The following is a 27,860-nucleotide window of genomic DNA, read 5'->3' on the forward strand; positions in this document are numbered from 1 at the left end:
ATGGTGTGGAGGTCCGCAGTCTTGCAGGGCAAGATTGCAATCTTCACGTGGTCCACCCTGTTTCGACTAATGCAATCAAACCGACGTGCACAAAGAGAACAGAGTGATCATGTAACATAGTTAGAAAACATTTTCAGTGAATGGAACAAGAGTCTACGGTTTTCATTTTTCAATGTTATATTTGTCTCAGACGTTCTTGCTCATCTCTACACAATGGGGGCTGGTGATGTTACTTTTACCGTGCTACAAAAAAATAGAATGAAGCCTTGTAAAGTATACAGGTAGATTATTAATGGTATCTTGCGACATTCATTTATGTATTTGTCATCCTGTTACGATGGTTATTTATCATGTTGGATTCTGTTATTTAAAATATACTTTTTAAAAATGTTGGATTTATATAATTAATTTATTACCAGAAAGCATATGGGAGATATGTAGAAAGGAACTGCAAATGCTGGTTTACACTGAAGATAGACACAAAATGCTGGAGTAACTCAGCGGGACAGGCAGCATCTCTGGAGAGAAGGAATGGGTGATGTTTTGGGTTGAGACCCTTATGAAGAATCTCGACCCGAAATGTCACCTATTCCTTATATCCATTGATTCTGCCTGTGCCACTGAGTTACTCCAGCATTTTGTGTCTATCTACCATATGGGAGATGATTTGCAAGAGCTAGGGAACTCTTGTACAGTGTAGGGCAGCAATAGCAGGGCAGCTGGTGTACAGGGTTCAGGCTTGACAGTTACAGTAGGACATTAGACTTCAAAGGTCAATGTAAGAACATCCTAGAGGAAGGTATTGTGGAAAGGATATGCTTTGAAAAATGTCATGCATAAACTTTAGAAATTGAAGGACATTTTCCCAAATTACTTTAAAGACAAATGTTCTAATCACAATACTCCTATTAGGCCCTGAAGCCAAAGTGAAGGTATTGATTTTATTCAGTTATAAAATGTTGCCATTTTCCAATATTTTTTCTCGTTACATTTTTTTTATTTGACAAATGGCAACCAGAATCAAGACTTGTAAACTGGCAGTGCCTTAACTGCTATTTTTTCTTTGTTTCATGCAAATTATTTCTCACCATTTTTTCAATGATTACCACTGGATACAGTCATTCCAACTAACTCAAGGACAGTGCAGTTTTTTTGTACATTTTCCCCACCTCTTTGTTTCCCTTATCTATTTGGGGTATTTTCTCTGTCTTAGCAGGTGACCCCTTCATCTCTTCCTTAACTCTGCCCACATCCCTGCACTCATTTCCCAGCAATTATTGAAAACCTCTGAAAGCTGAGTACACTGTAATAATCTTGGTTGGAATATCTTCCATTGTTCTATTCCATATTATATATATATGTTTTAAGAATGAAAATGGGATTCACAGAAGGATTTACTTGCATGGGGTTTTTTTTTGTTCCTTTTATGAAATACTTTCTCTCAGGAAAGGAAAAATCAACCATAACTATATGTTATTTAAATAGTGTCGGAAAGAACTACTCATGCAGGTTTAAATCGAAGGTAGGCACAGAATGTTGGAGTAACTCAGCGGGACAGGCAGCATCTCTGGAGAGAAGGAATGGGTGACGTTTCAGGTTGAGACCCTTCTTATATAAATAGTATTGTTAACTGCAATAGTATTCTATCAATAGCTGTAGGTTACATTCAGACATGGATTTGCCATCAAGAAGTTGTACCACAGAGTTGAGCTCTATTGTAACATTTTTCAGTCATTTTCTTGGTGACTTACTCTTGCTTTCTTTGCTTGGAATATCAATGTTTTTTCAGGAAATAGCATTGACTATATCTGTGAAACACACTGTGCTGCATACTTATGTCAACAATTAAACAGCAAGCAATTTCTAATGTAATCAAAGATTTCAATAATGCAACTAACTACATTTATTCATCTGAATCCATAACATTAATTTCATTGACTTCAAAAAACAAAAAAGCCCATTTTGTCCACTAGAGGTCAGTTTTGAGACATGAAACAAATGTAATTATACCAGACAAGCACTGGAAATGGCTGCACACTTACTGGCAATTATTTTGGCAAGTTGGCCAAATACTTTGTTTATCTGAGATTCTCACCATTAAGACAGTACAGATACATGTTTCAATAATTTTCCATATTTGTTAAAATATTGAATTTATTAATTACAATTAAATTGTATTTAATCTGTTCTATCATTTCAGTGCATTATGGGTAAACATTTATTTTTTTAATTTGGCTAGCATATAGCACACAATAACTTAGTTTTGCCATATTTGTATAACTTTTACAGAATTAAAAAGTAATTCATACATATGCTGGCTCAAGTTGCTTCTATACAAACCTCTTTACCAAAATTCACTAAGTTCACAAATGTTATTGCGACATGGTAATTTTGCAATAACATTTGTGAACTTAGTGAATTTTGGTAAAGAAGTTAATATGTTAATGCTGACGGTTTTAAATAACTTCCAAATCAAGCAATGTAAGTATCTCTTGAATAGTGCTTGGATTGTAAGATCTGTGATGGAAGGGCCTGGGTCATTCTTCTCTTTAAATTTGTATGGAAAAGACCATCAAATAAAGGACAATAACTCCCATGATTAAGCGTGTTTTTGTTTTGCAAAATACAGCATGGAAACAGACCATTCGGCCCACCGATTCCACACCAGCCATGGACGGAACCTGTTCACACTAGTTCCATGTTATCCTTTTTGCGATTTACAGTGGCCAATTAACCTACAAACCAGCGTGTTTGTTTCACGGACCTTATAACTATGCACTCACTGCCTCATACAAGATAATTTAAAAGTTACAAATTAGTGATGTAATTGGGGGTAATTCAACTCATTAAACAATTCTCAAACCAATTTTGTTTTGCAACAAAACTGTTGGAAAAAATAAGAATGTGATGTTGAATGATTAGAAATAAGAACATTTTAACATAAACAAATTGAAATTTGAATCGTTGGTAAATGTAATCAATGTAAGAGATGTATTTACCTGATTGTCTTTTAACCTTGGTGAGATCTGAGAATTACTAATGATGCAAATATATAATAATGTCAAAATATATCATAATTTACTTGAGATGCTTCATATTAATGTTAAACGGTAAAAATACAGCCTGCCTAATGGTTAATTCTACCATCCTGCATGATAGTAGTGGTGGGGAACACCAGTTATGTTATGACTATTGATATTAGGTTGAAACATATTCAGGTGGCTTGCTTTGCTCATATATATTGTATTATTACTTATCAAGGCATTCAGGAGTCCAGGGTGCAAGTTGGGTTGGAATAATATTTTCATTTTGGTTTTATGCTGAAATGATTTGGAGTCAGTTTTCTCTGGTACTCGACTGGTGATTGCAATGCTGAAATAAAGATCAACATATTAAGTTATAATGTGATAATGCCAGATATAAAATTGGTTATCATTAGACCAAACATTGATTGTTGACTCATATGGTTCTGTTCATATCATAACATATCTTTATATTGAAATTTAAGAGTAATCTAATAACCTTCTTGTTGACTTATTTTTGCTTTCTTTGCTTGGAATATTCATGTTTTTAATCTAACATAACAGCCATATACTAATTATCAGAATACTCCTTAGCCATTAGTTTTACAGGGTGTGATTGTGACTAATAATTATTGATTTAATCACATAGAATCTTATTTTACACTTGAAATAAGCATTACATATTTCATACATTTTAATTGTTAATTTAGACAGTGACATTTTGTGCATTTTGAGTAGGCAGACAATTAGATGGAAATCTGGGATTTTCCTTGGACGCTGTAGAGTTTGCACTCTACAATTTACATGTTGATATTTTACCATGATTGCCCTGAAGCCAATCTAATTGGCAGTCTTGGCATCCACTTGGGTTGGGGTAGCAGCAGAGTAGCTGACAGCCTAGGTAGAGAGCCAATTATTGATTTAATCGCATAGAATTTAAGTTTACAGTCTTGAAATAAGTTTTACATAATTCATAAGTTGTAATTAATTTAGACAGTGATAATTTGTGCAGTTAGAGGGATTGGGGAAGTATCACAGATCCAATGTTTGGCCCGCCTTTCTTCAACTTGAACCTGACTAGATTAAAGAGAGTTGCGGTGTCGTTTGAGGTTGAAAAATATCTACATACCATTCAACAAATTATTTTGAAGGTCAAGTGCTTTGTTGATATCACAAACCCAAGCTTCATAGATTTCTCTGTTCGCTGCCTCTAAGATCAAGCGCTCAGTGCTTCCAGTGGCGGTCAGAGCGAATTTGCAAAGTTCGTTGTTCACATTGCTCTCAATGTTTAGCTTATTCATCTGAATTGGATCAGGTAAAATAACTGATTAAAAGATGTAAAAGCTAGAATCATAGAATTTTACAGTTCACAACAAAACAGATTTTCCAATTTTGATTCTGTCAACTTTTTAAAACAACCACCCAAATTAATTTCACTTCTCTATATCAGAACAATGTTCCCCTTTCTGAGGATTTGGCCAATTTCTTTATTGGAAAGTTTTGAACGATTCTGTTGCTAACTGTCATTCAGGTAGTGCATTCTAAATCCTAACAATCTGGCACATCCCACTTTTATTAAACATTGACAATAAAACTTCACCTGCAGATTATGGCATATTTCCCCATTGTTGTGTTACTTGAATCATGAAGGAGAATTTGCAGTCTCCACAATTAAAACACAAGAGAATGGTGTTCCCAATCATCAGGTATGTTGCAAAACTTACCTTCAGCGGCGCTGCAGTTCTGTCGCTGCCTGTGTGCGCGACTTTGGCGCCTTTGAGAGGGGGGCGGGTTTAAAACGCGATTTTCTCTAGGCTATTGAAATCGAGGTTGTTCAGCCTGCTTAGTTGCTGACGAAAAATCGCTGCGACATTCGTTCGCTGCAGCTATTTCTAAACTAAATTGGGTTATTTAATTGTTATAGTAGATTAAAAATCATCCTCTAAAGCCGCGAACGCCGACAACGGGACGGATCTCATGCAGGGGACAGGGCAAGGTAGGTTGTTTATTTTTACATTAAAAAGTGCTTCTTAAGATCCCTTTATTCAAAATTTTAAGTTGCGAGTACGTGATTTGGGGGCCCATTCAAACCCGCAGTATCTTTCATGCCGCATATGGGCTTCAGATCCACCCCAATGGCAACGTTCCAATCCATCGTGTTCCAGAAAAACCCACTCACAAGCTGATTTAAATGGCCATTAATTTACAGCAATTGAACACTAAATTCCACCCATTTGACCTATAAATTAATATCAATGAGATTTAAAAATCGTTTTATTGTGAATTCTTGTGTGAATGTGCTTTGGACACTTGGGCTATTTAAAAAATGTTAATATTTTCTTAAGAAATGGATAGATGTTTAGATCTAGTAATTGAATTTTGGAATTAGCTACAATTGGGTAACTAACTAATTATATGCTTTAATTTCAGGGCATCCATGTAAGAATGTTTAATATTTGTTTCAGTATGCTTCAATCTATAATAACTGAACATTTCTTTCAGTTCTCTTAATTTTTAAGAAAGTTATGGCCATTTCACTGTCCTTGATCACAACTTTTGTGTTAAGTCAATGGAAAATCAATAGGGAACAAGGTGCTAATTTCCGAGTATGAAAATGGCCATAACCTTTTTAATACTGAAGATATGAAAGTGAATTAGCTGTCAAATTAAACTTCTTTTTATGCTTTATCTGATGGGATAAATTGCAGACTTGATTTTTAAAATTTCAAAATGTTGTAACATTGTTACAATCATGCTATCAAAGTGCCATTTATTCACCAATAAGCTTTTCTCTACTCCTCAGTTCAGTTCTGTCCAGGCATTATTACGGCTATGATCCAAATGGGCATGTTGATGAAATGAGGTGAGAGTGATTGCTTTTGACAAGTGTGGCAACAAGAAGCTCCAGTGAAATTGAAAGTTTTGGGATATCCTAGACCAAATGACTCTCAGCTGGTCCAATAGCTTTCTCTCATTCCGAAGCTCATGATTAATATACTCACTGATAATTGCATTTTTCTTGGTTCTATTTGCCATTTCCAGCTGGAGAGAAAACCCGTCTACCTCCTTGTGAGATTCATTGCTGAATCCAGTCTTCGTCCATTGTCCTAACGTATCATGTCTAATTCATCCATTATCCATGTACTTGCTGAATAATATGGCTCTAGTTCCAAAAACCTTTGATGTAAAAATTCTCAATCTTATTTTGATCCATGCTCACTTCTTTTGCCTTTTTTGCTGTAATTTCTTTGATCAAAAAAGTTTTCCGCTCAGTTCCAATCTTGACTATTTTGCAACCTTGAATTTAGTTCCATTTGAATTTAACCATTATTGGATGCGGTGTCTTTAGATGGCTTGGCCTGAAACTGTGGAATCCTTTTCTTCTTTTAATTTGCTATTTAAAACCTAACTTAACCTGGGCATTTGACATTGGCTCAGTGTCTTTATTTATTATTTGTTAAATCTTTTGGAGGTGCTTTTACTAACTTAAAGGTACTGGATAAAAATGGCATTATTTTCATTAGTTCTTTAATACACCAGATTAACCACTTTGATGAGCATTTTTTTGGACTAGCCAAGAAGAAACCAAAGACACAGTATTCTGTAATGATTGAATAATTCTTCTTAACACTCCAAGATTCCTGGGATGGCACTGTCTTATTTTCATTGGTTTTACTCTTAGAATTTACATTGAGAGATCTTATAGAAACTTACATTCTAAGGGGTTGATGAGGCATATTTTTTTTGGACAAGGGGTCACAGCTTAAGATAAGGGGGAAATCCTTTTAAAACCGAGTTGAGGAGAACTTTTTTCACACAGAGAGTGGTGAATCTCTGGAACTCTCTGCCACAGAGGGTAGTTGAGGCCAGTTCATTGGCTATATTTAAGAGGGAGTTAGATGTGGCCCTTGTGGCCAAGGGGATCAGAGGGTATGGAGAGAAGGCAGGTACGGGATACTGAGTTGGATGATCAGCCATGATCATATTAAATGGCGGTGCAGGCTCGAAGGGCCGAATGGCCTACTCCTGCACCTAATTTCTATGTTTCTATGTTTCTATTTATTTGCCATCAAGCCAAGAGTGGTTAAATGCAGCATGAACAAATTCCAAGCAGCTTCAGGACAAGACAACTGGCTTAATTTAGGACATCATCAACTATGTAATACATTCAAAATCCATAGGAACTACATTTTGAAGGACAATACTTTTAACACCAACATCATATCAACTTCCGTGTGTAGCCGCGGTCTTACAGACATCACTCGGGAGAAGCCAGTCATTAATATTGTCACTAAGTATCTGAAATGCATTCTTGGAGAGCCATACTTCCACAGTGTGTACAGAAACAACTCCCATCATTGAGTGAGTTCTGCATCAAGTGAATCACACCAAGAAAGCCTATATTTATTACTTATCTTTGATTTACGTGACTTTTGTTTAATTAACCAAACATTAAAAGAGGCACAGCAATTGCATTTGCTTGCTATCTAATGAAGCCATTAGAAGGTACATATCACAGATGTGAAACAATAACCTCTGTCAGAGGGAACTACAGATGCTGGTTTAAACCAAAGATAGACACACAAAGCTGGAGTAACTCAGCGGTTAGACAGCATCTCTGGAGAAAAGGGATAGGTGATATTTCAGGTCGAGACCCTTCTTCAGACCCTGCTGTTATGATTTCCATTAGTGAAACAGTGGACAAATGTTATAATTTTTAAGGCTTCCATATTAGTAGGAGCTATTTAGATTGGATTGGATACATAACACAGTAAGCATTTGTGGATTAAGCAATAATTACAATTATATGACCTTTAGATCACAATCTTCAGAAGTAAAATCTAATTGTGAAGAAGTGGTATGGAATCAAGAACCAGAGGACATAGGTTTAAGGTGTAGGGGGAAAGATTTAATAGGAACCGAGGGGTATTTTTTTAATACAAAGGATGGTAGGTGAATGGAACAAGCTACTGGAGGGGGTAGGTACAATCACAATGTGATACCACCTACCACACAGGCAGGTGGGACTAGTGTAGGTGGGGCATGTTGGTCGGCATGGGAATGTTTGGGCCGAAGGGTCCGTTTTCATGCTGTATGACTCTGATTCTAACCTTTAGTTAATTTGTTGTATATTTACCTTTATGCTCTTCTTGAAATTATACCTTGGTGTTGAGGAACTCCTGTTCAGCAGTTCACTGAAGATTAAAATCTGCTCAAAGAGAAAGACTCGTCGTTCCTTGTTTCGGTGCAGAACTCCAGAATCCTGCTCAGTTACAAGAAAGGTATCTTGTTGCAGCAACTGGCCCTGTGCAGTGAGCTTACCCTGGAAATAACAAATAGTTCAGCATAGATTCAATAATATCACCCAGAATTTAATGTTCAAACAATACTTCCAATTTTTAAAAGATTAATCTTCCTTCTATCTTTTACTGGGCTTCATATTCTCGACCTTCGTTTACTAATAAAGACCCAGTGAACATGTCATCTGATTTCAAGCTTTTAATAGTGTAAAAGGCAGGTTGAATGAACTGTTCCTTTTACTGATGATGATACAGAAGTTATAGGTGTGCTGAGAAGATAAAATGATGGTAATGCAACCAAAAGCCTATATATATGTAATTATATATATAGAAATAAAGATGTTGCTGTCTAACTAAACTCCACTAATGCCTTGCCAGTAGACCAGGCACCAAAATCTATGTGAAGGTGTGAAGTGGTAATTTTGCATTAGTCATACATCAAGCGTGACAGAAAAATGTAGGGTTCGTGTGAATTAATTGTTAATGGTTCCTTAAGTATTGATCACTCGCAAACAATCAGTCTGGTGCTAAAAATTTGATTTAATGTGTGGAATTTCACCCTTTCAAAATGTAATTACTGCTTGAGATTAAAAATATATAATTATTCAATTTTTTTATTTTATCCATCACTTAATCCCATTTAGCCTGCCCTTATTTAGTTGCTGTCCATGATTTTACAATGATTTAATATTTCTTGATTTATGCTCTGTGCGTCAGTGAGGATTGTTGAAAATGATTTATTGAAGAGTTGTTTGGTGCCATTACCTACTCGCATGTGCTACAGGTTTCCTTTAGATGGTTTTCTCCACAGGGAAACAAAGGTGGCCAATCATCTATGTTGATTGAGGAAACTAACATTTATATCGTGAGGCCATGATGATTTCTTTCTTTCCCCTTTAACTGCCTTTTGGGGTGATTTTGCTGGGGATCCTTCGAGCGAATTACAATTGAACAATACCTTGAAGTCAAGGATGTACAGTGACATTGCCTCCAAATGGAGTGGATAGAGTGAATGTAGAGAGGATGATACAGAAGTTATAGGTGTGCTGAGTGGGAGGGTCTAGGATCAGAGGCTATAGCAAGACAATGACATACTTTTAGAAAGGAAATGAGGGGGAGTTTCTTTAGTCAGAGGGTGATGAATCTTTAGAATTTATTGCCAATGACGGCTGTGGAGGTCAGAGTCAATGGATATTTCTATGATGGAGATGAACACATTCTTGACTAGTCATGATGTCAGAGGTTATGGGGAGACACCAGGACAATGGGATTGAGATGAAAAAATAGCTCAACCATGATTGAATGGTGGAGCAGATTTGATGGGTCGAATGGACTAATTCTGCTCCTTGAATTTATGAACATGAAATAGGTTTGTTTTGATAATGACTCTCTAATATTCAACTCCACATGCAACTCTCTTTCCCACAAATCAGCACATGCTAGGCTGCTCTTCGGCTTGGATTGAATTAAAGTTCTGGCTAACAAGTCTCAAATAATTTTATTTATGTGCTAGAACCAGGCAATTAATATTTAAAACTAATGAAATCTCAGTTAGTATTTTATTACGTTGTTTTTCCAATCATGTGATCCTCAAAAATATAAATTTATTATTTATCTCAAGTACTTAAAGATGTTTTGGGATATGATACAGAACTTGATACGATGCTGATCCAGGCAGCACAGTGGCAAAGGGTTGCTGCCTTACTGCATTAGAAACCCGGGTTCAATCCTGACTATGTGTGCTGTCTGTACGAAGTCTAAACATTCTCCCTGTGTCTGCATGGGTTTTCTCTAGGTACTCCGGTTTCATCCCACACTCCAAAGATGTACAGGTTTGTACGTTAGTTGGCTTAGGTAAAAATGGTAATTTGTTCCTAGTATTTAGGATTGTGCTAGTGTACGGGGATTATTGGTCGACGTGGGCTTGATGGGCCGAAAGGCCTGTTTCCGCACTGTATCTATAAACTAAACTAAAGTAAACTTATTTCAGCATGTTACTGAGACATTTTGTGAATATAATTCTGATATCCTTATCTCAGTAAAATAATTATGTACTGATAAGGAAAATGAAACCTTACATTAAATCCTTCAAGTCTTCCCAAATTCATCATGTCATTGCAGCGTTTTGGCACAAGGTGCATCACACCGACTGCTTTCTGTAACAATACATAAAATAAACATTAAGTATTAATGTAGCAATGTTACAAAATTTTGAGATTTAAAAAATCAAGTCTGCAATTTATCCCATCAGATAAAGCATAAAAATAAGTTTAATTTGACACCTAATTCACTTTCATATCTCAAGTATTTAAAAAGTTATGGCCATTTTCATACTCGGAAATTAGCATCTTGTTTCCTATTGATTTTCTATGGACATAACAAAAAAGCTGTGATCGTGGACAGTCAAAAGCCCATAACTTTCTTAAAAATTAAGAGAACTGAATGAAATTTTCAGTTATCATAGATTGAAGCATTCTGAAACAAATATAAAACAATCTTACTTGGATGACCTGAAATTAAAGCATATAATTAGTTAGTTAGCCAATTGTAGCTAATTTCAGACTTCAATTACTAGATCTAAACATCTATCCATTTCTTAATAAATGATTAACATTTTTAAATAGCCTAAGTGTCCAAATAACATTCACAAATAATTCACAAATAAAACATGATTTTTAAATCTCAACTGTAAATTAAAGTTCATTTAAATCAGGTTTCTAGTGGGATCCTGTGAACGCGCTGGTTTAGAACGTTCACATTGCGGTGGATTTGTGCCCCAAATGCCCAGAAAAATACTGCGGGATATAATGGGGCCCAAATGAGCTACTCGCAACATTAAACTTTGTATAAAGGGATATTAAGAAGCCCTTTTTAAATGTAAAAATAAACAGCCTACCTTCTGTTGTCCCCTGTATGAGATCCGGCCGGTTGCCGGCGGTCGCGGGTTTAAAGGTTAATTTTTACACTACTATAACAATTAGATAAAGCCCTTAAAAGTAATAATAGCTAAAGCGACGGAATCTTCCAGCGATTTTTTGTTAATAATGAACTAGGCTGAACATCCTCGATTTGAACAGCCTAGGGGAAATCGCATTTTAAACCCGCCCCCCTCTAAACGGCGCCAAAATCGCGCACACGGGCTGGGACAGATTTTCAGCGACGCTTCAGGTACGTTTTACAACATACCTAATTAATGCACAAAGTACCGTTAAACCAAATTCTAATATGGCAGTGTCACGGGATGAGTTCACATTGTATGTTAAATATGGCCAATGCCAATTTATCAGTTTACTTAAAATAAAAACACAAATTGCTGGAAAATTTATGAAAATTAGGTAGCAGCTGTTGAGAGAGTTAGTATTTAGGTTAAAGACTTTTTTTATCAAAATGCTTCTGCTGGAAATGCATTGAACTGCAATATTAGCTTAGCTTTCTCTTATAGCCACTGCCTGGCCTGTGGAATATTTCCAGTATTGTTTCTATTGTAGAAATTCAGCAGCTGCAGTAATCTGTTTTTGGCAAGTGAATTTATTTATCGGCTGCACTGGAGCCTCAGTTATTAATTCACATCAAAAAGTGGCACTTTCAATTAACTTTTCAGAACTGAGCTGCATAGATTTTTGTGCCAAGTTTGTTGAGGGGCAGAAATTGATTTACCTTGTAGTAAAATGGCCAGGAGACCACAGTTTATCCCTGTTCTTTTTGCATTAGAATTTATTGTATTTATCTCAAGCAAAGATTAGAGCATTTTAAATGGGCCAATCGCTTTATTAAAAGTTAGTCATAGTTATATGATGGAATCAGACCCTACAGCCCTCCGTCCACACTGACCAGAAAGCCATAATATATTCCATTTATTCACCCATCGTTTCCTATAAACTGTTCCTAGATTCCACTACACAAGGGGCAGAAGTGTCTCTTATCTTTACAAATACATTCATAGTCAGAGAAAAAAGCAACAAATCCCATTCACCAACAATTTCAGGTTACCGTTACTGTATTCTAAAACCCACATACTCATCACAACTTGGATCGACTTATATCATGTATATACTTCAAATGAACACATTCTAATAACACACTCATGCATTTTCCTCTTTGAAGAGAAGGTTGCAAGCAACTGTTGACAGCAGCTGCAGCCTAGTGGAGGGTTCGATAAGACCCACTGGACGTTGTTACAGTGTTTGAGATACAGCATGGGAACAGGCCCTTCGGCCCAACGGGTCCACACCCACCATCGATAAACTGTTCACACTAATTCTTTACTATCCCATTCTCACATCCACACCCTACACACTGGGGGAAATTCACAGAGCCAATTAACTGACAAACCCGCACGCCTGGAAACCAGAGCACTGGGAGGAAACCCTATGGTCATAGGGAGAACATGCAAACTCCACACGGACCACACCCGAGGTCAGGATCGAACCTGGATCTCTGGAGAGGCAGTTACCAACTGTGCCACTGTGCCACCCTAAATAGAATGTTCTTTAGGTGATCTGCTCAGTTACCACAGATACTTGCAGTGTCAAGTCAAGTCAAGTTTATTTGTCACATACACATATGAGATGTGCAGTGAAATGAAAGTGGCAATGCTCGCGGACTTTTGTGCAAAAGACAAACAACCAAACAACCAAACAAACTATAGACACAATCATAACCCACATATTCTTTTACAGAATAAAACATGGAAGGAAAAACGTTCAGTAGAGTTAGTCCCTGGTGAGATAGGCGTTTACAGTCCGAATGGCCTCTGGGAAGAAACTCCTTCTGTGAAGCATTGGATATCATTGGAGGGAACAGTGTGGTTATAGCAAAACTGCTTTGCACATGCTATTTGATCAATCCACTAACTTAAAGTTTATAAGAATAAAATATATATTTTTAAAGTATGACCCTCTTCCACATCAGTTCCCCTCACTATTACCATTCACTCGGTCTGTCGTCTTTTAGAACCCCCCTCCCCCCCCCAACAAAATCACATTTGCCAGGCCTTTGTTGATGGGGTAACAAAATGCTGGAGTAACTCAGCGAGTCAGGTAGCAACTCTGTAGAACATGGATACCTTTGCGTGTTCTCCAGAGATGCTGGCTGACCCGCTCAGTTACTCCAGCACTTTGTGTCATTCTTTGTAAATCAGCAACTGCAGCTTCTTTGTTTCTACCACTTGATGGGCTATGGATATCATTTCACACCATCTGAAACATATGGTTCAGATCTAGAGGCTAGGTTAGTGATGGTATCTGCACATGATGAATTGCAAGTTACAAATGAAATTCACCCGGCTCATGAAAATGGGAAGCTAGTGATACAGCTTTCCAGGAATGAGGTTGTTAATTAGTTTATCCCAGAAGATTACAGACAAAGACTGATGAACATGCCATTGAAATGCACAGGAGATGTCAGGGAGTGCCTGAGCATTTGGATGAAATGTTCTTGCACAAGAATCACAGAGTTATGTCATTGTTATGGCACAGAAATAAGTCATTTAGCCAACTGAATCCATACAAATCGATTTGGTTTCATTCAGATTCAGGATGGCACAGTATAGTTGCTGCCTTATAACACCAGAGACTCTGGTTCTATCCTGACTACAGGTGTTACCTGTACTGAGTTTGTACGTTCTTCCTGTGACCGCATGAGTTTTTTCTGGATAATCCTGTTTCCTCCCACACTACAAAGAAGTACAGGGTTGTAGGTGAAGTGGCTTCTATGAATTGTAAATTGTCCCCAGTATGCAGGATCGTGCTAATGTACGAGATGATCGCTGGCTGGTGCAGACACAGTGGCCCGAAGGGCCTGTTTCCACAATGTATTTCTAAACTAAATTAAACATTCTTCACTATTTTCCGAAACTCCTCCAAAAACCTGCAGTTTTTTCCTCACACTCTCCCAGTTACAATCAGAAGGGTCCCGACCCGAAAAGTCACCTATCCATGTCCTCCAGGGATGCTGCATGACCCGCTGAGTTACTCCAACACTTTGTGTCTTTTTTTAGTTTCCCATCTATCTCTGACTTCACCATCTCCGCAATGGTGTTTCCCTTTGCCTTGCCTCCACAACACCACTGGGTCACACCTTCTCCATAGGCAGTCCCACTGATCCCAAATTCAACAACAATGTTACAGTTTTTGTTTCAGTACCACGGTTATTGTAAATGCTTATAAATCTAACAAAACAGGTCTTACCACAATCTCTGAAGTGTCGAAACCAGCTTTCTCACTGTATTTATAGAAATCCTGCAACAAGGCAATTATTAGCGAATACTTAGCATGATGTTGAGATGTTTTGTGGGCCGATATCATGGATCAGTTTAACATATGCATCATTCATGTAGAAGTTTATCCTGTTATTTAATCTTTCATCTTCTTGATTATTTATCATTCTATTTTCTCACTTTCTTTGAAATAATGTAAAATGTCATACTTAAAGACAAAAAAACTTAAAAAATAAATTACATGAACACTTCCTTTTCAACGTTATACTGAGCACAAACAGATATAAAACACAGACTTAAAAAATACGGCAACACCCTTTCCAAGTTTCTGCTCATTGACGCCCCCATTTGAAATAATTCTCATGGCAGTACACAGAAATAAATACTTGGAAAATAACTAATGCCAATTCCCTTTTACCGACTAAATGGATGCTACTCTTCTATATATTCTATGCTAGAAGTTTGCAGACTGTCGTATTGTTAAATACTCGGGTAAAGGTTTCCAAGATCTTTGCCTGAAATAGTTGTTTGCGCATTTGTTAATGTAAACAGAGAACCTAACAATAGTTTAAGGAATCTTTTGTGAAATTTTAATTATTACTTTCATTGAATAGTGGCCAAATCTGCCTCTCTGTTTCTAAGGTGGTTATCAGTTGGAGAAGTCCTTACCTTAAGCAAAAGTTGGTACTTAGTTATTCTCTGAACGGGTTTGATGAGATAGTCACTCAGGCTAAACGTCTCATCCAAATCCAGTTTTAGTTCCTAATAAATGAAGCAAAAAGTGCATTATTTACGTAATATCAATTTTGCCCAGTTTCAAAAAGAACTAACTGTTAGACCTCTTAAAAAAATGTAAAGTTTGCAGCCATGTGTTGTTCAATTGAAACATCACTTTCTAGTCTCTACAAGCAAAACATTCCTGTCATTTTCCAAGTAGCGTGATTATTATTGATTATACTTGAAATTGTTTGATTAATATGTTGTAACCAAGTGGTTCCTGACTAGTGCATTTTATTTCTATTGCCATTGGGTAAAGACAACAAACTGCTTACCTCAAAGTAGGCATCATTTTCAACCAAAATGTACTCAGATGTTGGCTTATTTTGGCAGTACCCCACATACATTCCCAAGCGCCTTTCCTGCAAATGAAATACAGTGTTTGAAACTGCAAACCTAATAATATCTACTGCAAACTTTGGCAACATAAATCTTGTATTTCAGGTGTTATAGGTCCAATAGGGCATTCTGATGCAAATGCAAACTTTTATCTTTAACTTAGGGTGGAACAGTGGCGCAGCAGTAGAGTTGCTATGCCAGAGTGCCAGAGTGATCCGGGTTCAATCCTAACTATGGGTACTTGTCTGTACGGGGATTGTACGTTCTCCCTGTGACCACCTTGGTTTTCTCCGGGTGCTTTGTTTTCCTCCCACATTCCAAGGTTTGTAGGTTAATAGCTTTCTTTAAATTGGTCCCAGTGTGTAGGATTGAACTAGTGTACTGGGATCGATCGCTGGTCGGCACGGACTCGGTGGGCCGAAGGGCCTGTTTCAACGGTATCTCCAAACCGTAAAACTAAAAACTAAAACTACACTAATCATAAGTCTGGAAATCACATCAAAAGGCAGATCACAAAGCTTGTATTTGTGTATCCAATTTGAGTTCAATAGGGCAGCACAGTGCTGCCACATGGTGGTACACAGTGGTGTAACTGGTAGAGCCGCTGCCTCACAGCGTCAGAGACTTGGGTTCGATCCTGACCTCGGGTGCTGTCTGTGTGGAGTTTGCAGCTCAACTCATCTACTCACCCTTGGAACGAGGCCATCATGGACTCCACTCCCTTGGTGTACAGCTGGTGGGTGACCCTAATCAGTAGCCACGCTGGTCGGTAGGCATGATGCCCAAGTACCAGTTTGCTGTGTCATGGATGTTTAAACTCTGTGGAAAACTATGGTTTCTAATAGGCATCAAACAAAGATGGAGTAACTCAGTGGGACAGTCAGCGTCTGTGGAGACGATAGATAATTGTTGTTTCGGGTTGGGACCCTTCTTCAGACTAATTGCAGTAAGGAGAGTGGGGGGGAAATCTGGAAGGGAAGAGGAAACAGGACAAATGTGGCAACATTGACCTCAGGCATGGAGGTTCCCAGATAGGTTGACTGTTGGCTAGAGACAGGTGTAAGCCCAAGAGGGATGCATTGTTGTGAACGGTGGGAGAGGCGGGCAGAGAGGAGAGAGGAGGGGGGGGAGGTGTTTGTGGAAGTTACCTAAAATTTGCAGAACTCAACGTTCATACGGTTGGGTTGTAAATTACCCAAGTGAAATATGAGATGCTGTTTTTTCTCTGTTTCGAGTCTCCTCCCCCCCCACCTCCCCCCACCTCCTACTCTCCTTATTCCAATCAGTCTCAACCCAAAGCGTTACCTATCCATTTTCTCCAGCGATGTTACCTAAATCTCGGAGTTACTCCAGCATTTTGTGTCTATCTTTGGTATAAACCAGCATCTGCAGTTCCTTCCTATTACTTAAGTGTCAATACCTTAGTCTCACACAGGTTAAAGCACAAGCAGCTTTATTGTCTAGTTCATCATCATATAAACAGTACATCACACGTTCAGTCTACTGAAGGCGAGTTCTTACGCTATAAATCATACATTTATGCGGAGTTAAAATTACTAAGCATTCTGATTGGCTAACATGCAATAGCCTATCTACATCTCTTCATGTAGAAATGAAAAAGCAACTAAAGCATTTTAAACGATAAGTTGAGTGAATAATAATGGGGTTAAACAAAATCGCCGTATCTAATGGGTGGCCTGCTAACCCGCCCGGTTATCGTGCAGTAGGGGGCTGCCTCATCAACCTTTTCCTCCGAAAAGATGAGGACTGGGGTAGGTACAACTGCCGGAGACCCAATGGGTCTGTGGGGGGAGACCACCGCGGGGGTGCCGGGGGTGGGCCGGTGCTGGGATCCCGGGGAGCCGGCTACAACAGGGGACGCAGGGACAGACCGACGCGGGGAGTGGGTGGACCCGGTAGCAGCAGGTGCTGGAATGGCTGCAACAGGTGTTGGTTTAAACTCGAGCGGTGGGGCATCAGGATCCTGGGACGCCGGACGACGTTCCTTCACAGGAGGGATATGTTGACGGTTGCGTCTGTAGAGAACACTATCGACTTCGACCAGATAGGAGCATGGTTCCTTAGAGGGGCCATGAATGTGTCCCAGTTTGGTGTGTCCTTTATCTGTTTGCAATCGCACCACTTGTCCTTGTATAAGTGGTTTGAGTGGCTTGCTGGTCTTGTCATAGAAGCGTTTCTGCATGTCTCGATTAAACTGCACAAGCTTTTGTATCGTGGCGGGGGAGCGAACTTTTGGCTGTAGCTGTTGCTGGGAGACAGGCAGTGGTGGATGTGGCTGGCGAGACATTAGCCGCTGGGCTGGGGAGCCGAGAACGTTGTCCCTTGCAATATTTCGCAGGTTTAGCAGGTCCAGGTAGACATCAGATTTGGCTAGATAGGAGCGCTCCATGGGTTGTTTTGCGCTCCGAACAGCACGCTCGGCAAGTCCATTGGACTGTGGGTATTCTGGACTGCTGGTGACGTGTTGGAAGTTCCACCATTTAGCAACATCCTTAAACTTTTGGCTGGTGAGTTTCATTGTCAGTCTGAAGACGAACGGGTACCCCATGCATGGAAAAGTTAATCCTCGGCTTTTGGATCGCTGTTTCAGAAGTGATCGTTGGCAGAAAGTCAATTTCGAACCAGTTGGAGAAGGAGTCCACTAAAACAAGGTAGTGTTTCCCGTGCCATTCGAAGATGTTGGCAGCCAGTGATGACCATGGCAGGAAGTGAGCTGGCTGGGGTAAGAGGTGCTGCTTCTGCTGATGCGGTGGCTGACTGTTGCAGATCGCGCATGATTCTATTTTTTCACGTATGTACTGGGTCATCTCGGGCCAGTAGATCATATTTTGGGCTCGTTTTAGAGTGGCCTCCAAGTCGGTGTCCAGCAAAGACTGCCAACTCCTCGATGTTAGGCCGCAGTGTGGACGGAGATACGATACGGAACAAAATTGCATCTCCATCAAGAGATTAGAAAAAGTTTCCCCCAACTCCCTCCCCCACCCCCCTCACATAAAACAAGCTAAAGAATACTAAAAATACACATTTAACATATACTAAAAAAACAAAGAAGAAGAAAGGGACAGACAGACTGATCGCGAGGCTTTGGTGCCATGTTTTGGTGCCAATTTTCAGAGGCCAGTGGTGCCTGTTCCAGGCAAGTCCTAGGCTGTTGCAAGCAAACATCTTATAGCGAAGCAAGATGGGTTACTCTCACGCAAACATGTAGTACGCTCATGGGCGGATTCATGGGCGATTTTATGACTCATTTTAGCAACCTGCCTCCTCCATCTTACTTCCGCCATCTTGCTCCGCCATCTTACTTCCGGCCAAAGATTGTACCGCAGCGGGGAGAGGGAGTGCGCGGTACGGGGCAGCGGGAGAGGGAGTGCGCAGCCCGGGGCAGCGGGAGAGGGAGTGTGGGGCCCGGGGTAGTGGGAGAGGGGATAAGGCCTAGTGCGTGTGAAGTTGCGGGGAGGTTTACAATGTTTCTTATTTAATGTCCCGTGTCTAGTCTGAAATAAAGTTCATTATTGGATCAGAATATAATTGTGTGTGTTATATGATCATATACATTTATATAATTTTCATGTATGTGTGTTTATAAACATTTTATTTTTTAACAAGAATTAACAGAATTATGAACTAACAGAATTATGAATCTAACCCTATATCACACACAAAAAGTTCCCCCGCAATGTCAATTACCCTGCGAGTCGGGTCGATTCCGGTTACTACAAAATCAACTCAAACACTGTTTGTGAGCCATTTAAAAAGAAATGATTTAAAAAACATTAAAAAAGACAATTACCAGAGTCAAATTTTATTCTTGACAAGATGTTTGAACTGACAGATTTATGAATATAACCCACACAAACTGTTGCCCCGCAACATTGATTACACTGCGAGTCGGGTCGGATCAGGTAGGCTCAGGTTGCTAAAATGGGCGTGGAAAAATGCCCAGGATCCCCTCCATAGCGTACTACACGTCAGCCCATTGCATTTCGCAGGAGTAGCCTATCTTGCTCTGCTATAAGATCTTTGGTTGCAAGCCTCCAGCCATCTCCTTCCTTGGATGCCAGGACCTCTCCTCGCCCGTCCACGTTAGACTACATTAGACTTGGTAGACCCGACGCTGTTTCCATCTCCTCTCCTACCTTGCTCCGTTCAGGGCCTGTCCCACTAGGGTGTCATTTGCGCGTCACGCAGGTGGCGCACGAGGATTTTGAGAATCCCAAAATCCTGGGACGCCACGCGCTACCGCGTGTCACTCCCTACACCAGCACGCCTCACCACACGCCATGTATGTGTAATGCACGCCATGCACACGTCTCGACGTGCGCATTGTGCATTGTGATGCATAAATGATGTCGCGTAAATGACGTGCAAATGACGCCCAAGTGGGACAGGCCCTTTCCACTTCACTCCCCCACTTATTTTCCTGTTGCACATTTAAAGGGATATTGGTTGAAGTGCTCGGAAAGTGCAGAAGCAACAAAATCTACTTCAATACAACATTAAATAGACCAAGCTCTGATAAGATATCCAAAGACTCACATGCTTGATGAAGAGTTTTGCCAAATAGTCTGGCTCCTCGAGGCATTTTTCCAATTCTCCCAAGAAATAACTACAAAGGAATAATCACAGTATTATTCCAGAACTTTGTTTCAGTGTTGCACATTTACCCATTGCATTTTGAAGAAACAACATGTACAGATGTGCAAACAATTTAAGGTTTGTAGAGGTTTTTTTTTTCATTGTGCAATTCATCCAACAATGTGCTAGATTGGGAACAACAGTAATTTGTGGGGATTTTAGTCCTTACGCCACCACATTTAGGATTCCCATGTGAACATGGAAATCCAGAAGTTGCTGGCTGCTCGCTGCTGGTGATTTTCTAACAGCACCACCACTTTGGACTTGTTCTCAACTCCAGAGGCAGACGACAAGTTTCTGGTCATTCACTTGAAAGGAGATTAACAGCAAAGAGGGTTGTAATAGGAAATATGCACATTTGTTAAATAATTGGAATTAGATAAATGTTTAAATTGTTAAGTGTTTTAATGTTTTTAATGTTCATGAAGCATTCCTAATTGTTTGATTTTTACTATTTTTTTTTGTTTTTAGAGATACTACGTGGAAACAGGTCCTTCGGCCCATTGAGTCCGCACAGTGATCCCCATACACCAGTTCTGTCCTGCACACTTGGGACAATTTACAGAAGCCAATTAATCTACAAACCTCCACGCCGTTGGAGTGTGGGAGAAAACTGGAGCACGCATAGAAAACCCATGTGGTCACAGTGAGAATTTACAAATTTTCCACAGGCAGCATCCGTAGTCAGGATCGAACCCGGGTCTCTGGTGCTGTAAGGCAGCTACAGGGTACTACTGCTGCACCACTGTGCTGCCCCATTTTGGATGTTTAAGGTGTGACTTTCTAATGAAAGCTCAGTAATTTGAAATATAAATCTATACAATTTGCTTTAAAATGAATAATATCAATAGATATAATATTATTATAGAGACTGCATTGCAGCATTAACTCCAAAGTTCACAATTTCAACAAACATGTCACCTTCAAATCTTTTAAGTATCTTCAACTGAATTTTTCAAATAACAAATTAATCAAAGTAACATAACTAAGTGATTGAATTTCAAGCAAGAAAAAACAATTATATTAATTATCCTTTTGGGTTTGTGCTTTTGATAGCTTGTTATTATTTTTAGAGGCCTTGTATCAAAATTTATGAATATTGCAGAGAGAGAGCACTTCATTTTACTGATTCAAAATAATAGTGTATATTACAACAATGGTGTTATTATAATAAAATGTTGACTAACTTATTAATTTTCATAAACTGTAGAATGTTATGACATTTTACCTGTCACAAAATATTCTAAGGCATGTTAAGTATTATCAAAATAAAATTGACCACAAATAAGAAGCTTTTTGGCCCGGTAACCAATGATAAGTATGAAGAAGTAATTTTGAGGAGCTAAAGTATTAGAGCCAAAGGGATACAGGGAAGAATACCCGGGTTTAGGGTGAAAGTAATTGAAGCATGACTGCTCGTAACAGAGGGATTGTATAAGAGACGAGGTAGACAGAAATGCTGAAGAAAATCAGCAGGTGAGGCAGCATCTATGGAGCGAGACCCTTCTTCGACCTGAAACGTTGCCTATTTCCTTCGCTCCATAAATGCTCCCTCACCCGCTGAGTTTCTCCAGCATTTTTGTCTAGAAACTTAGAAAATAGGTGCAGGAGGAGGCCATCCGGCCCTTCGAGCCAGCACCGTCATTCATTGTGATCATGGCTGATCTTCCCCAATCAATAACCCGTGCCTGCCTTCTCCCCATATCTCTTGATTCCACTAGCCCCTAGAGCTCTATCTAACTCTCTCTTAAATCCATCCCGTGACTTGGCCTCGACTGCCTTCTGTGGCAGGGAATTCCACAAATTCACAACTCTGTGTGAAAAAGTTTTCTCTCACCTCAGTCTTAAATGGCTTCCCCTTTATTCTAAGACTGTGGCCCCTGGTTCTGGACTCGCCCAACATTGGGATCATTTTTCCTGCATCTAGCTTGTCCAGTCTACCTTCGATTTTCCAGCATCTGCAGTTCCTTCTTAAGTATAAGAGACCAGAATTGTTTGAACATACAAATTGTGGATGGTTGTGGAAATGGAGAAGGTTAAAGAGATAGGGAGGGGTGAGGATCCGTATAAGGATTTGAAAACAAGTTGGAGAATTTCAAAATTGAGGTGTCACCAAACTGAATCTTTGTAAAGGAATGAGTACATGGGTGATGAGTGCAAGGAATTCTCAGATATGCCCAGTAGTGATTTGGATGAGTTCATGAATATGCAGGGTGATGGTCAAGCTTAGAAGTATCAAAGGCATGGAAGAAGGCTTCAGCACCAAGTCAACTGCAGAGGCCACAAATCATTGAAAGCTAACATAGATGAAGGCAAATTACATGTTGGTCTTTATTACAGGAATATTTGAGTGCAGGGCTAAATATACTACATTGCAATTATAGTATGTGTTAGTGATACCACATCTGGACCATTGTTCAGACTTGATCATCTTAGGTAACAATGACTATAATTGTCATTGAGAATGTGCTATGAAGATACACTAGACTAGACCCAGGGATGATGGATTTTCTGTAGGAGGAGAGATCCCTGAAGATTATATTGAAAGCAAATGTCCTTTAGGCTGTAGTCTTCTGTGTGTCTTCTCTGTTTTTTCAGGTATTCTAAACCTACCACATAAATACATATGTAAGTAAACTAAACATACAGAATGACATTACATCAATTGTTTGAGTGATTGTGTATGGTGCATTGCAGCCACACTGACCCAGCAGTGGAAATACATAATTTCCTTCATAATGTCAAATTTAATGGACTGATTTCCAATGTTATTTATTGGAAGACTCAGAGTTGAATTAGAAAGTCCATCCAATGATGTTAAGTTTTGAGCATGAAAGATAGGCTGATTATGAGTTGGGTATATTCATTTAAATTGTGATATATAACTAATAGATAAAGAAGATCAGGTCTATTATGCTATATATTGGTCACCAACATTGCAAATTTTACTAGGGGAAAATTTCCCAATTTACAATCTGTACAAATTTGAGCCCAGTATCACCAAAGCATTATTTATTAACATGTAATTTTGTTTCTCTCTCAATTTTGGGCTCTGGCCATCATATTTTTTTAATTGCCAGTTGGATAAAGTATTAAAAGGTGATTTACTTTCTTGGAAATACAGTAGGAAAGTTTGGTACATCCTGAAGAAAAAGAAATAGAGATATTTAGGGGGGAAAATGCTGTTCCTCAAAAATGAATGAAATGTTCCTGGAGCAATAATTATCTGAAGGGATGATCTACATACGTCTTGTGCCAGTCATAGATCTGATGAATATTTCCAAAAATGATCTTATCTTTTCCTTTCATATCATCTGGAACTCCCTTTTCTTCAATTTTTTTCATGTAGCCCTGAAATATGAGAAATGTTCAGGTTGGAGAAGCAAATTCTAAAACATGAAGTTTCAAACATATGAATCATACAATAGTTACAGCACAGACAAAACCATTTGTTCATTCAAGCTCTTTATCAAAGCGACTCACTAATTCTGTCCCATCTTCTTTATAGCCACATGATTTTTATTTTGCAACATGCATTTATCTAGTGAATGAAAGCCGGGATGGAACTTGGCTCCATTACATCTGCAGGCAATGCATTCAGCAGTCAAGAGAGAGTCATTTTATTGTCATTTGGCCCGAAACGGACTATTAAAATTCTTACTTGCAGCAATGCAACAGATATGTAAACATATTACATTGTAAAGCCCATAATAAACAACAACAAATAGTTCAATATATATTAAAAAGCAGACAAATAAATAGACAATAGTAATGCAAAGTCAAAAATAATGTCCCCAAGTCTATGTAGTCAGAGCCTATTTGGAGGTTTTAGTGTTTAATCGCCTGATGGTCGTAGGGAAGAGGCTGATTCTGAACCTGGACGTTACAGTTTTCGGACTCCAATACCTTCTTCCCGATGGCAGAAGTGAAATGATAAAGTGCAACGAGATGTGAGAACCTGCAAATATTGCATTTGGTTCTCTCGATGTAGCCTTCTTTACATCGGTAAGACCACATTTTAGACTATGCAACCAATTTACAAAACACTTGCGTTCGGTCTGCCAAGGCCTGCTGGATCTCCTATTGCTAACCATTTTATCCCCTCTTACCTTTCCCATACTTATCTTTCTGGGCCTCCTCCCCTCCCCAATGAGGCCACACAAAAACTGGAAGAACTGTACCTTATATTCCAATTGGGTAGCTTATAACTCAAGTATGAACTTTGAATTCTCCAATTTCAAGTAATACTTCCCTAACCACCTCCCTGCCCTCACATCCCAAACCTGTCCCCTACTCTCAGCCTGGTTTGCTTACATTTCTCCCACAATCTCCCACCTCCCCAGTCACCCTGCTCCTTTTACCTTTTCCATACATTCATCTCCCATCTCCAAGTCCCATATTTCCCTTTTAACTCCCTCTTTCCCCTCACTCTTGTCCCCTTCCACCCATATCCATCCCTCCGGCTTTACATTCCACTAATCCTCTTCTCTTCTTATCTGATGGTTTTTTCTCCTTTTCACCTCTAACCTTGTTCACTTACTCCATCCATCAGCCAATCAAACCACACCTCTCATCTGTATCCACCCATCACTTACCCGATCACCACCTCTCTTTCCCAGCTTTCACCCCGCCCCCTCTCCTTTGTTAATCAGCCTGAAGAAAGGTTTTGACCTGAAATGTTATCTGTCCATTCCCTCCACAGATGCTGCCTGTCCTGCTGAGTTCCTCCAATACTTTGTGTTTTGCTCATGATTCCAGCATCTGCAGTTTCTTATGTTTCCAGATCAATTCACTGGTTCATCTCACCTCTACTACAGCTCCCAAGTCTTTCACATAAATTTTCTCCGTTTCAATAAGTTCATTCAGGACATAACTGTGAGAAAACAAGAAAACATATTTACTGGTCTTAAGAATTCAGTTTGGACGTAGGAATAAATTGTATGTCAATGCATCCTTTGAATCTATTCAATTAAATCGTAGATTTTTGACTGAATATCTAATTAAATGCCATTTCTCTTAATAGGTTGCTCAGCAGAAATCATCATTAATAATGACTCCAGCTACAACTGGTGTTTCTGGATAAGAGTTACAAACTTCTACCCCCCATTTGCCCCCCATTGAATGTAAGACTGATCCTCAACTACTGGAACATTTTTGAAAAATCTATATTAACCTTAAACTATTTAATTTTTAATGGTGGCATGATGGCGCAGTGTGTAGAGTTGCTGCCTTACAGTGCTTGCAACTCCAGAGACCCGGGTTCAATCCCGGCTACGGATGCTGTCTGTACGGAGTTTGTACGTTCTCCCCGTGACCGCGTGGCTTTTCTCTGATATCTTCGGTTTCCTCCCACACTCCAAAGACGTACAGGTTTGTAGGTTAATTGGCTTGGTATAAGTATATAAATTGTCCCTAATGTGCGTGTAGGATAATATTAATGTGCGGGGATTGCTGGTCAGTGCGGACTCGGTGGGTGCGAAGGGCCTATTTCAATGCTGTATCTCCAAAGTAAGCTCAACTGCTTTTTAAGTGAAGCAAAATCATATCAGGACAACATGGAATCTTGGTATAATTGACCAAGGTTTTCATGTTTCATTATGACCAATACAGCAACGCAAGACAGTTGCATAACTGGTCAAGTTAACAAATCCTAATGTATATTTTGAAACTCAATGTTGCATTTTACCTACAAGGCAAAATAAAAATGCTTACTTTCTGCCTTTAACTGCTTTGGCCTGTGTTTCTTCATCATCTTTACTGGGTGGCACTGGGGAATTCATTGAATTCAAACTGCAGAAATCTTTTGGTTAGTAAAGAAATAACAATGTGATTCCAGAGCCTGGAAGTAAATAAATGTAGACATGATACAAGTGTAATCTTTGATGGAAGGAGAGCAATGACCTTATCGAAGTACTTCAATTTGCAAGAAAATTCAACTTGGAGGCTTTCTCTCGCCTTCCTGATGAGATACTTTCTATCCAGTCGCCTCATCCCCCTTCTGACATGCTGCTTCATAAGGATATATTCACTCCCCCAGTAATGCTCGGGGCTCATGGGGCCATACCTGGAAACAATTGGTTTGTGCAGAAACTTTGAAGCTGAGACAAAGTCAATAGGTGCAGGAGTAGGCCATTCGGCCCTTCGAGCCAGCATTGATCATCCCCAATCAGTACCCCGTTCCTGCCTTCTCCCCATACTCCCTAACTCTGCTATCTTTAAGAGCTCCATCTAGCTCTCTCTTGAAAGTATCCAGAGAACTGGCCTCCATTGCCCTCTGAGGCAGAGAATTCCACAGACTCACAACTCTCTGTGTGAAAAAGTTTTTCCTCATCTCCGTTCTAAATGGCTTACCCCTTATTCTTAGTCAACCACAAAATTATTTTCAGGCATTAGTAGGCTTATATAAAACTTTAAGAAGCACTAAAAATCATGGTAATAGTTCAGCAAAATAGCTAGCAATTGTCTATTTCCTCTGGACTTGCCATTTTCTAAGTCCTGTTGCCATTAAGCCATTGCTAGTCTCAGAAGTACTCTTAGTTGTGCCAATTTATGCACCTCCCAATATACATCTCTTGTCTGTCCATGACATGTACAGTATATCAGCATATCAGGACTTAAGAGGGATTGCTGTGTACACATACGAGACAAACTCCAACATAATCTCAGACAAGATGATAGACACAAAATGATGGATTGGGTCAGACAGCATCTCTGGAGAAAAGGAATAGGTGACATTTTTGTTTGAGACCCTACATCAGACCCAGATATTCCACTGTCAGTCTGAAGATGGGTCTCAAACCCAAACGTCACCTATTCCTTTTCTCCAGAGATGCTGCCTGACCCGCTGAATCACTCCAGCATTTTGTATCTCTCTTTGATGTAAACCAGCATCTGCAGATCCTTCCGACACATAATCTCAGGCAATGTCAGGAGGAGATCATTGTTCTGCTAATTTGCAAAAGGGTCATTAAAAACACCTTAGTTTAGTGCCTACAATATTCTCAGTTGAATAATAACATTTTTGCTTCAGCATAATTAAAACATAATTCAGAATAATATTAGCAGAAGTGGGCAAACCACAGTAGCAGACTAAAATTTAAGTCAAAACAGATCACAAGCAATTTATCACTGTGTTAACACATTTTTACAGAGAGGAGTGAACTAACAAGGAAAAAAATATTTCAAGGATACAAAGAACCTAAGTTTAGGTATGCCATTCTTATAGGTACACGAAAATAATGCAGTCCAGTCGTTGAAGTTAAACTTACCAAGTCCAATCTCACGGTCTATACACAGTCAACTACAAATTTTCCAGTCAATGTTTGGTCTTCAGATACAAAGGAGGGAGCAATTGGAGTATTTCCGCAGTGTCGTTTTAAAATAGCCACTGGGAAATAGGAGGGAATGTGTAAAATGATATGGGTTGTCTTATGAACGAATTGCAAATAATATTTATCAGGGCAAGGCATCAGTTCTGGCAAGAGCATTGTTTGTTTGCATGCATTTTGCATACCTTTTATAAAACAAACATGATATGTATTTGTAGAC

General features: G+C 39.2%; 1 protein-coding gene across 1 annotated transcript; it reads right to left on the reverse strand.

Moving 5' to 3' along the window:
* LOC129698783 (kalirin-like) lies at window positions 1–27,780 on the reverse strand. The gene is made up of 12 exons (XM_055638044.1): window positions 27,581–27,780; window positions 26,025–26,151; window positions 25,119–25,185; window positions 23,560–23,663; window positions 20,214–20,283; window positions 15,593–15,679; window positions 15,210–15,302; window positions 14,512–14,562; window positions 10,402–10,479; window positions 8,161–8,346; window positions 4,153–4,324; window positions 1–3,372 (listed from the first exon to the last, which is right to left on the reverse strand). Exons 2-12 carry the CDS (start codon window positions 26,090–26,092, stop codon window positions 3,305–3,307), a joined length of 1,044 nt encoding a protein of 347 aa, XP_055494019.1. The 5' UTR covers window positions 26,093–26,151; window positions 27,581–27,780; the 3' UTR covers window positions 1–3,304.
* Between the last annotated feature and the right edge of the window lie 80 nt (window positions 27,781–27,860).

This window comes from Leucoraja erinacea, chromosome 7, assembly GCF_028641065.1.
Source record: "Leucoraja erinacea ecotype New England chromosome 7, Leri_hhj_1, whole genome shotgun sequence".
Classification (NCBI taxonomy): domain Eukaryota; kingdom Metazoa; phylum Chordata; class Chondrichthyes; order Rajiformes; family Rajidae; genus Leucoraja; species Leucoraja erinaceus.

What these genes read in the sequence shown, in the direction of transcription:
- LOC129698783 (XM_055638044.1), bottom strand. Translation starts at nt 26,092, where the DNA reads ATGAATTCCCCAGTGCCACCCAGTAAAGATGATGAAGAAACACAGGCC. An exon ending in AGTACCAACTTTTGCTTAAG is followed by an intron (nt 14,563 to 15,209) that starts GTAAGGACTTCT and finishes GCCTTGTTGCAG; the next exon opens with GATTTCTATAAATACAGTGA. An exon ending in TCGACACTTCAGAGATTGTG is followed by an intron (nt 10,480 to 14,511) that starts GTAAGACCTGTT and finishes GTATTGTTACAG; the next exon opens with AAAGCAGTCGGTGTGATGCA.